Here is an 11,740-nt window from a genome sequence, read left to right as displayed (position 1 = left end):
TTCTTGTAATTTTCAAATCATATGTTTTTTTTTATGATTGTCTACTGTTGTACTGATAAATATCTCCTGCAGGGTAAACTATATCTTGGATGCAAGTATCAAGCTGAGAAATCCTTCGTTTTCTACAACTGATAGTGGTTGGTCATTAATTATGATGAAGTTTAGCAACTTCTCTGTAAACATTCGAGCTCCGGGGCTTCAGCGATGTCTTCTTCTTGTTCAATCCGCAGCAAGCAGTCTGATCTCGGTCAGCCGCACTCAGTCTGTCCCTCCTCAGAGACAAACAGACTGAGCGGGTCAGACTGAGCGTGGCTGACCAAAATCAAACAGCCTTCTCCGGACTGAACGAAAATAACAGACCGCTGACGCCCCGGAGCTCGAATGTCCAACATAAAACTAACTTTAACGCGGTTTAATGTGGTGCTATGGCTCTGCAGACATTGCACGTTGCTGTCTTGTTTTGTGGTGTTTCTAGTGTAAAATACTTCCACACAGCGGACATGTTTAGATGAAAAGTTGGTTAGCTGTTAGCCACAGTGCTGCTAACTCAGTCCTCACGTTGTAGCTGGCTGCAAACTATGAAATGGATTTCCTGAATGTGAGGCGGGTCTTTTTACTCTGGGTTCATGAGACACGCCTCCGTTCAGGAAATCCATTCCATAGTTTGAAGCCAACGTGTAGCGCAACCACAGACATGAATCATGGATCGGAAATATCGGCAGGTTGGATCGGAAAATCCGATACGTAAATTATGCTGGTATCGGAGCCCGATACCGATACTGGATCGGATCGGCCCCATCCATACTTAAAAACAATTATTTGTTTTTTCAACATTATAGCAAAGGTGTGTCTCAGTTTAACTTTTCCTTAATAAATGCACTTTAATGGTCAAATCAGGCGAAATTAAGCTGATTTGACGGTTGCTCCGGGAGTTCTGGAGCAAGACGAAGGTGGCTTGGTATGGCAAGTAAAGTGTCTCATTAATACCTACTTTTACCTATTAATGAGTCACTTGGCTTGCCATATTACTTGAGCACCCTCTAGTGGCTGAAAATAGTAGTGTTAAGTATTTTCTATGTCAGAATGAATGAAATCGTCAGATCTCAGCCAAAAGTTGGATAATAAATATGGGGAAAAAACATATATTATTCACTTCGGTGTATAAGTCGTAGGACTTGCAAATGTATGCAAAAAGGTGTGACTTATACGGCGGAAAATATGGTAATGTACCAAGGCTGAGCTTCATTTTGAGTATCGGGTATTTACATCCACACTGGAGGAATGGCTCAGGAGTTCCAGCATTAAGAGTTCTGCAGTTAGGTGAATCAGAGCAAACAATGAACAGTCACTACACTCTTATATATTCCTGAAGTTTGACTTATTAAGACATGGTGTAACATTATTTAATGCAAGTCTTTTTAGCAGCACTTAAAATAATACACTTGCTAATAATTTAATTAAATTTAAAAGTGCTGCTGCAACTTCAGCAGTCAGGTGCTGATCACGAGGAAGTTTAAGAACCCGCTTAAAAGAAAATGTTTTGTCTGCTCACTGCTCTGGAGTATTCAGGTGTTTATCTAAACACCGCAATGAAAAAAACACCAAGGGTTTGGTTATAAAACCGTTCGCAAACTCATCGGAGTCCAAAAAATATCCTGAAAGAGAACGTTCACAAATGGTAAAGTTCCCAGGAGTGGACGTCCCACCTGGAGGTCAGACAGAATAAAGATCAGAGAAATGACAAGTTGTTTCAGATGCTCCACGTCTCAGTTGGGTTCAATGTTAAAGTTTATGTCTGTACAAACAAACAAAAAAAAGATTGAACAAATATGATCTGTTTGAAGTGGTTGATGTAGAACATGCAGCGTTAAACCAATCAGACCTTTGGAGCAATAATCTTTGAATAGACAAACGTTTGGTTATAAAAACCAGCGTCACAGTTGGCAACAAATCAAACCCTTGGTGTGAGCTCAGGCACCTCCTCCCAGCTGTGTGACAGAGAGAGAAATCTGTTCTCACCATGTGAGGAACTCTGCTCTTCTGTTTTAACTTTGCAGCATCAGATGAAGGGTTTTAATACAGAAAGGATCCCGAGATCCTCCATCTTCATTAGTTCTTGTGGAAGGTCTTATTTTATGTTGCAGAACGTAAAGTTTCTCATTTCATCCCCTGTTGCAGCGCAAAGAGGGGGAGGTGGAACTACCCTCCATCCGTCCATCTATCCGTGCATGTTGTGAGCAAGATACCTTGAAAAACAAGTGAATTATTTCCATTTTGATGTGTGGCTGCATCTAGGCGTATGGAAGGATTTCTTTTTAAAATTGGGTTGTCACATCAAAATCCATGATGGCTGCTGCCATATATCTATGTAAATACCATGCCAGCTTTATTTATAGTGCACTTTAAACACACATGACCAAAGTGCTGTACACATAATAAAAGAATCAAACAGTCAGATAATAAAAATTATTAAGATGATTAAAAGTCAACATCTCAGATGGTGTCAAAGCCAGTGAGAAGAGATGGGTTTTAAGAAGGGATTTAAAAACGGACAGGGAAGAGGTCTGTCTGATGTTCAAGGGAAGGTTGTTCCACAGTTTAGGAGCTGCCACAGCTAAAGCACGGTCTCCTCTGAACTTACGCCTCGTCTTCGTCACACTCGGGAGCAGCTGATCACATGTCGGACAGATAGGGCGGGGCAAGTCCATAACGAGCTTTAACCTCCTAAGACTCGGACTCGTGCATATGTGGATGCCAGGTCCTAGGAGGTTAAAAGCAAATAAAATAATTTAAAAATTAATCCTAAAATGTACAGGCAGCCAGTGCAGGGAGGCTAAAACAGGAGAAATGTGGTCAAACTTTCGTTTAAAAGACGTGCAGCAGCGTTCTGTACCCTCTGAAGCTGACGGATACACGAGTCACTGATTTCTGTATAGAGTGCGTTACAGTAGTCCGAGTGGTCACAAAGACGTGAACCACTGTTTCAAAATGCTGCTGAGAAAGAATCAGCTTCACTTTAGCCAGCTGCCTCAAATGGAACAAACTAGATTAAATGACCACATCTACCAGTTGAGGAAAGTAGTTTTCATATTGGTTAAAAATATTGTTTCCTCAAAGGACTGGGGTGGCTGCAGATTGATCTATGGGGGCCAAGGCCACCTTTGGCCACCCCCTGGCTCCACCATTTCATCTGTTGGCGGATAAAATTGCTCCCTCCATTCGTCAGGATCTGTCACTCTGCGCTGCCTGGGACAGCAAAGAAAAAAGACCTACCTTTGTTCTACATGGTGTAACTCTGACCCACTTGCATATCTTGCAGCAAAAACTACAGACAGTCACTATTCAAACCCCTCAGTGCAGGGGGGCATGGGCGTACCACTTGTTTATTCAAAAAGTACCAAACTGTTTGTTTTCCCACCCCTGACATTCTAATTATCTCTGGTTTACTACTTCTTTGCTAAGGATGTCCCATTTCATTTCCTTGCTGAAAGTAAAGCTGAGTCTGCACTTTAGGCCTGTTTTATTATAACTGTAATTTGTTTTAAGAAAGATCAGGGCGTTTAAATATCACTGAGCTTATTTTACAAGTAAGATGTTAGAAGAATGAGTTTTGAATATTTCGATAATCGTCTGTCAGACTTCGCTGATGCTGTGAAGTTTGTTTCTGTTTGTCCTAATTCCCTTTGTGCTTTCTGCTTTTTTTCTGTTAGCAACTTCATTCGAGTGTTCGGACAGGCAGCTTGGAGACGTGTCTTAGGCTCTTGTCCCTCGGTGCTCAGGCCAACTTCTTTCACCCGGTCAGAAAAAAAAAAGTTTCTCGTTCCATCTAACAAGGAACAGAGCTCCTCAGTTCTCTGTATTCAAGGCCTGTTGTTGGGAATGTTTTTATGCTTCCTCGTGATTCAGGAGAAGGGCACGACACCACTCCACGTGGCGGCCAAGGCGGGCCAGATCCTGCAAGCTGAGCTACTGGTCGTGTATGGCGCTGACCCTGGAGCGCCGGACATCAATGGACGGACACCGATGGACAATGCGAGGTACGTCTGATCTCAGATTGGCCAGTAATGTTAAGAAACAGCAACAGTAGAGCTGAAAACCTGAAGGATGTGTTTGTTCTTCAGGCAGGCGGGTCATATAGATCTAGCAGAGCGACTGGTGGAGTGTCAGTATGAGCTGACAGACAGGTTAGCCTTCTACCTGTGTGGCCGGCGTCCAGGTAACTACATCCGAGTCAGACTACACATTACATGTAATGCCCTGCATCGTTTGAACATTTTGAAGTGGCTTTCTGTGTAAAATATAATTAAGTAAAGATCTCAGATGATTTGCACACATTGACTTTAATGTCTTATTTCTTTATTCTTTTAACAGTTAGAGTCTGCGGTAGCTTGGCGTTCATTGTCAGTGGTCTTTTAATCCTGAAGTTGTGGGTTTGAGCCCAGGTTGTGTCAGGAAGGGCATCCGGTGTAAAACAAATTGGCAAATTTTCATGCGAATTTGCTGTGTCAACCCCTGAAGAATGGAGCAGCTGAAAGAAACTTATTCTGTTAAAAATGGTTGTTTGTGAGGCAGGAAAACTACTAATTACTTAAAAAATATGTTTATTACATTTTACACCTAAAGACGTCGCCTTTATTTTACCATTGCAATGCGTTTTTTCCTCACTCGCTCTCGTGCCAGGCAGATGCTTTTTCCTCCTCTTCCTGCTCTCCTGTCCTCCTCCTGCTTTTTTTGTTCTCCGTCTTGTGTATCGGAGCTCCTATTTTACACATCTTCTGAAACTATGATTGAAACTATTGATAAAATCTTTTCAACAAAGCGACAGGGTCCTGGAGAACCCTCATGCCCCGCTGAGACGCACGTGTCAGGATGCATCATGGACCCATGGGGAGTTTGGAAGCTGATGTGTCTTTCCGTATTGTCTCAGGAGGACGCCAAAGATGTTTATAAAATTGGAATCATGATAGCAGGGTTTCTGTTTTTTGGCATCAGCGGATTTCTATGTTATCAGGTATCGAGGAAGACGGCGGCGGCAGCAGTTTCGGCCATGACAAGACTGCCGAGTCTATGTGAAGGTTTGGTTCGTGCTTTGAGGACTCAAAATTCAGCTGATTTACGAGCTAAGCCGTAAGATGGAAACGATTTGTGAGAATCGCAGGCCACCTGTGACTTCTGGGGCTCGCCAGCATATCTGGTCATTTTGGATATCGTAAGTACCAGCAGGACTCAAGGCTGACAAGAAAAAATAAACAGTCTGCCTGAAAAAAAATCAACAACAGTGGCTTATCTGAATCGGCCTCGAAGCAGGCTGACTTATCACATTTCTCCTGGGATACGTGTAAACTAAGGAAAGCTATGTCTACCCCCCCCCCCCCCCCCCCAACGAGAACTTGTGTCAAGGTTTACCAGAGTTGTACCGGTTGACACTAAGATCTTATCAGGACTATGGTCTATCTGGAAGTGTTTCATGGACAAATCTCATCGTCTTGCCATCAAATGCATATGTAATGTGTTTATAAATGTGCTTGCTGGTAGAGATTTTTAATGTCTCAGGTCGTGTCCTGATATAGGACAAGATGTGAAGAGATCTTTTTTGTAATACCACTATCATATCCTCATGGCATTTTCCCTTTTTCTATCTAATAAAGTTCTGAAAAAGGATAAGGGGCTATACTCTCAGGAGCAGCAGCAACGTGCGCTCTGCCCATCTTTCGGACGACTGTACGAACATAATCTCACTGTATCTTGGTAGAGTGATAATAAAGCTGCTTCTGATTCTGGGGCGAACAGCTCTCTAACTTTTATGTTGCTGAAAACTATAGTTTTCTCAAATGATTGGTGTAGTCAAAGATTAGTGTACTGGGGCCAAGGCCACCATTGCCCCCCGGCTCCACTGTTCTTGCACCAAAAACATTAAGGTTTACTTGTACTTCCTGTTCATTTCCATCCCAAAAAAATACTCAATTGGAAAACCACACACATTCACTATTTAAATCCCTCGTCCCATCAGCGTACTGCTTGTAACTTTTACACTGAAACCCACTTCAAGATGACTGTACTGTTCTTTAAACCTCAGTGACACACTGTTGTAACTTTTAAACAATTTTTAGAGTCCCCATCTTGTCTTGTAGATCACAAAAATGGACATTACATCATTCCTCAAATGGCAGACAGGTATGGATCTCCTTCATTTAGTTCAAGTAAAGATATTCTTATGAGTGCTGTGTGTAGTGTATTTGGAGCTGCCTAACCTGCTAAACTTCTGTTCTGCTTCATTTTCACTGTATGAATTGAATTGATAGTGACGTAGTTTAGTGTTCTGACCACTAGGTGTCTCTGTGGAGTTCAGTTTTTTACGTTAAATAATCTAAATGTACAATTTTTAAGCTGTAGATGAGACACGTCAGCATCTGTTTGAGTTTTATTGAACTCCACTTGGCTCCTGCTCTGTTCTGACGAGTTTGCTTTTAAATAAAACCAAGTAAAGCTGTTTTCATGTGGCGTCTCCTCCACCTCCTTCTGTCTGTTTCTTCCTACTCTCACTCGTTTTCTGTTCTCTCCCTTTGGCTGCGCTCGGTGGAGCCAGAGCTCGTCCTAAGTGCCCGACACAGAGGTATCTTTACTCTCCTTGTTCCTGCATTTCACCTCCTCTTTCTGCTTCCCTAGTTCTTTGTATGTTTCCACACTTTACCACAATAATAGTTTTTTCAAGTTTATGTTGTAAGAAGAAAAGTATTTGTCAGCATCAGTGTACAGAGACTGGTGAGGAGAAAGTTATTAAATAAAAGGCTGAGCTGAAACGTTAACTCCAGCGATCAGTTTTAAAGCTGCCCCATCCACAGTGAACCTTCCTCTTCCCAGTTTTTAACAAACTTCCTTCATGTTTTTTGCTTTTATCATTATTTTCTGTTTTCTGACCTCAGCCTCTGTCTGTGTTCTGTCTACTTATGATCATTTCATCAGTTTTTCTTTCTGTTGTTTTTTTTTTCAGTCTGGACCTCTCTGAACTGGCTAAAGCTGCCAAGAAGAAGCTCCAAGCAGTGAGTTAAATTTTAAGTAGTACTGCTGACACCCTGTTCAGACTTGGTTCTTTGCGGTTCTTGGGTGGTGCTAAATGCAGGTGTGACCGTCATGAATGTGAATCCTTCAGTCAGCCTTCTGAAGTGGTCTGGACCCTGTTTTATTTAGTAGCCTGAACACAGTCAGTCCCTCTGAACTGACATGAGCCCAGATATGAGCTGGATGCAAGTTTCTTCAGCTGACGGCTCATTACAAATAATTTAACAGCCATCCTGAAGAGAACACTTTTTTTTACTCTGGTAAAACATTAAATTAATTGTTTATTATTAGAATTCCACTTTATAAAAATGTTCATTTTGTCAGGATTTAATCAATCAGAGTGGATTTTGAAAACACTTCAGAGTGATCTCCAGAGGCCATCTTAACACCAACTTAACTGTTTTTTTTAGTAGGTTGTTGGTGGAGAATCAGTTTTGTTTAGTGGTTCCTTGAACTGAAGAAATTCGTTGGATGACGGACAAAACGTCTCAGCACAAAAACAAAACCGTCCAGACGACCTGACTGAACATTGTTGGATTTATTACCTGGATTATTGAGCATGGACTTTGGTGCTGCAGAGTGAGTTTCTCATCACAGGTAGTTTGTTGGTTGTCCCCTGTCGTGGTGCGAAGAGGGAGGAATCGGAAGTACCGTCTGTCTGCCCGGGCGTTTTGTGAGTTGGATAACTTGAAAAAATAGACGAGATACCATACCATACCATACCAACTTTATTTATAAAGCACCTTAAAACAACCATAGCTGACACAAAGTGCTGTACATTAAAACACAACATAATAAAAATGAAAATAAAAACAGTTTAAAAACATAAAACATACAATTTAAAACTAGATCCTGCTGATGTTAAAAACATACATTTTAAAAGCATACAAAATTTAAAAAACTAGATCCCGCTGGTGTTAAAAGCCAAGTAGAATAAATGAGTTTTAAGACGAACTTTAAAAGATACTGACGTCCATTTGGTGTGCGGCTGCATCTAGGTGTAAGAAAGGTCACTATTGAAAATTGTGTTGCCACGTCAAAATCCAAGATGGCCACCACCATATATACATGGAAACAGACTACCTCGATTATTTGAGGAAACTATGCTTTCTAGTTTTTATATTTCTTAAAAGTGTAGTTGCCTCCAGTGATTGGGGTGGCTGAATATTAATCTATGGTAGAGCTGTCATTTGTGGCCCGGGCCCGAAGCCCGGCCCAGCCTGACCCAAATTTGGGGCCAGCCGGGCCATGATAATGTGCTGGATGGGCGGGCCGGGTCGGTGTCAGGCTTTTGGCAACAATCCAATTATATGAAAACATGGCTTGCCATACAATCACCAGCTGCACGCGGCCATTTCACCGCGAGCTGACCGGCCTTGATAGAGGTCAAATAAAGTTCAGTTAAACTTCAGATGGGACTTTACTGCCTGGACACGATCCATCGCCCAAATGGACGTTCATTCTGCCGCTGCACTCAGCAAACGCACGCGGCCGACGACTGAAACAGGTGAGATCCCAATTTTGGGATTGAATGCACTTTGACGGCCATGAAAGGACAAACACCCCCTCACCTCTGATCTTCTGCCCCCTCCGCCGCACGCGTCCGCCGACTGTTAATAATTATAAGCAGTCGAAGCTTAATTAAAAACGTGTTGTTGTTTTTTTCGGGTTCGGACCTGTAATTACTGTTAACTGGTCGGGTGGGGTTCGGAAATGATGGCTATGGGCTGGGACCAGGTCAGATCAGATTTTTTGGGCCCGAATGCAACTCTTATCTATGGTGGTCAAGGCCACCACTGGCCACCCCCTGGCTCCTCCATTACACCAGGTGGTGGATAAAATTGCTTGCTCCACTCTACAGCATTCATCTCTCTGTGCTGCCTCAAACAACAAGAAAAAACCTCCCTCTGTTCTCCTCCACAGTGTAACTCCTACCCACTTGAATATGTTGCACCAAAAACATTGTTTACTTCATTCTCTGTTCAGCTTCAGTTCAGAAAAACACTCATCTCCAACACCACAAACGTTCTCTACTCAAACCGCTCAGAGATGGGACACATGGGTGTACCTCTCGTTTTGGAGCTGACTGGACCCTCTGTGGTCACTGTAAGCTGTGTGCTGTCAATCACAGGAAGTCTGCGCTGCGTTATGTTCACAATAAACCTGAGGACTGTCAGTGCACCGTTTCACAGCTGAAGATTTTACAGGTCTTTTCTCTGGTACTGAGCTCTGTGACATCATCACTGATTATAATATGCATTTCTTCCATATTCCTTCTGTCACGTAATGCAGCTTAAATAAGAGATAATAAAACAAAAATGTTACTCAAGTGATTCTGACCCAGGTTTGTTAAAATAACACTAGCTCAGATGTCTGAAAGTGTTGTAATCTTTATAGAAACATCTGTACACATTGTCCTGCCAGATGTGAACGTTCCATATCAGAGCTGTCCACTTGCAGCCGAATCACCCAAGACAGATATAAAGTGTCAGGTCTGAACAGGGCCTGAAAGAAAAGGTTCTGCATATAACACCTATATAAACTTTTATAATCGTATATAACCATATAAAGTTCTGGATGTGACTGAAGCAAAGTTTTTTTCTGATCCATGTTTCAAGCTCAAAAGAGACAAATCCATGTCTGTAAAATCATCACAAAGAAAGAAATCTGAAATAAGTGCCTGAAACTTGAAATATGTCAAATGTAAATCTGTGTCCTGGTAACTGCAGGTGCCTCTTCTAATCCCTCCGGCTGTGTGTGTGTTTGCTTCTGATTTGTCTGTGGTCTGTGTGTTGCAGCTCAACAACCGGTTGTTTGAGGAGTTGGCGATGGACGTCTACGACGAGGTGGATCGCAGAGAAAACGACGCAGGTTAGCCTTGTCCTCTTTCTCCTTTTGTCCTCTGATGTAAAAAGTTGATCTCACCTTGCCTTCTTTAACTCTGAAATGAAACTTGGCCAGAAAACAACGTAGCAACAAGCGATAAAGTTCAAACTCATAGGATGGATTGAAGAGAAAAAAGGGGCTAGAGAGGAGGAGGAGAGTGCTTCTCAAATTCTTCTCTCTCCTCCTCCTCGGCTTTTTCTCCTCTTCCCCCTTTTCTTCAGTAACGGTTAGAAATAAAACGCCCTGACAGGCTCACAGCAGGTAAGAGGTACGTGCGCACTCATCTCTGAGCTCTGTGAGTTTAATTCTGGTCTTGCTGAACTTTGTTTATGTCTTCGTGCATGTGTGGGTGGATGGACTGAGTTTGACGTGGGCGGCTGCACATGCTCCGGCTACAGTGACCTCGCTGCTTAAAGACGCACACACCCTTACCCTTGTATAAACTGTGTTTGTGTCTTCAGTGTGGTTGACGACACAGAACCACAGCACTCTGGTCACAGAGCGAAGTGCTGTCCCATTCCTCCCCGTCAACCCTGAATACTCGGCTACACGAAACCAGGTAAATGCTGCGCACACGCGTCAGATCGCCACGTATGCTGCGTTACGATGAAGAGTTCAACTATTTTTAATCCTCTCAAGCATATTTCTGTAAACTGACCGCTCCGTTCTTCCATGCAGAGGCCTAATTGCACGGTTTTGTGTGTCTTTGTGAGCACAGTTGTTAGGGTTTGTGCGTCGTGAGTATGACTGTGTTTTTCCGCAGCACATGGTGTCTGACCTCAGGAGTCCCACAGGCACAGAGCTATGCTCAGTCTGTGGTCCATGTAGCTCACAAAGAGGACTTTTGATACTGGGTGAATTTTAGGCAGCCACGCAGAGCGCCTGTGTTTAAAAATGACTCAGCTCAGACTCATTCTCCTCTCAGGGTCGTCAGAAGCTGGCCCGTTTCAACGCCCGTGAGTTTGCTACGCTCATCATCGACATCCTGAGTGACGCCAAGAGGAGGCAGCAAGGGAAAGGTCTCAGCAGCCCCACAGGTGAGACTGGGAGAAAGGAGTGCACACTAGGAGTGCTTACAAATCCATCTTTTCTTTAAAGGCTCGGGTTAAGTTCACACTGCAGGAAAATGTGGCACTAATCTGAATGTTTTCACTTGTGGTACTGTATCAGATGTTTTTCAAGGTGACTGCAGTCTGAACTGTTCATGACGCATTTCATCAGACTTTTATGTCAGTGAGGGAGGAGGATGTGGATCCATCTAAACACTAACAATTTTAACCTTGTGCAGTTAAAATGTCAAAACTCTGCACATCTTCAGCAACAGAACAAACGTCCAGTTACTTCGTCTTTTTATGCTTTTTAATATGCCGTGTCCTGGATGATAGAATCTACAGCAACATATGATACTAACGATTGGGTCGGACTTTATCGATACTAACATGAAGAGCTGGCTGGTTCCTGATCCAAATCCTCACACTGAATCAGGACCCATGAGTTTGAGGTCTAAATTAACCTCCATGTCCTCCAGCAGAATACAGATACAAGTAGGCCTGTCACGATAATTAATTATGCTGGGCGATTAATTGTCTAAGAAATTATTGCGATAAACGATAATATTGTTTGAAATTTGACAATAATTAATAATTGTCAAATTTAAAAAGAAATGTTTAATTTGTTTTGCATGTATTACCTTTTTTGACCACCGGATGGCAGTATAAGACAGTTTGAACCGACGGACGGATAGTCAGAGTCAGAGTCAGAGTTTCTTTATTGTCATTCGCACCTCATGTGGTAC

General features: G+C 42.6%; 1 protein-coding gene across 1 annotated transcript in view; it reads left to right on the top strand.

Annotated features, from left to right (window-relative positions):
- git1 (G protein-coupled receptor kinase interacting ArfGAP 1) overlaps positions 1 to 11,740 on the top strand; it is a 39,748-nt gene that overhangs the window by 15,562 nt on the left and 12,446 nt on the right. The window contains exons 5-12 of the mRNA XM_037678095.1: positions 3,711 to 3,797; positions 3,907 to 4,037; positions 4,122 to 4,216; positions 6,132 to 6,174; positions 6,992 to 7,040; positions 9,858 to 9,930; positions 10,407 to 10,504; positions 10,871 to 10,982. Coding sequence (XP_037534023.1) covers positions 3,711 to 3,797; positions 3,907 to 4,037; positions 4,122 to 4,216; positions 6,132 to 6,174; positions 6,992 to 7,040; positions 9,858 to 9,930; positions 10,407 to 10,504; positions 10,871 to 10,982 — 688 coding nt within the window. The remainder of the gene's footprint in view (positions 1 to 3,710; positions 3,798 to 3,906; positions 4,038 to 4,121; positions 4,217 to 6,131; positions 6,175 to 6,991; positions 7,041 to 9,857; positions 9,931 to 10,406; positions 10,505 to 10,870; positions 10,983 to 11,740) is intronic.

This window comes from Nematolebias whitei, chromosome 6, assembly GCF_014905685.2.
Source record: "Nematolebias whitei isolate Nwh7 chromosome 6, NemWhi1, whole genome shotgun sequence".
In the NCBI taxonomy this organism is placed as follows: domain Eukaryota; kingdom Metazoa; phylum Chordata; class Actinopteri; order Cyprinodontiformes; family Rivulidae; genus Nematolebias; species Nematolebias whitei.
This window is presented reverse-complemented; position numbering and strand designations above follow the sequence as displayed.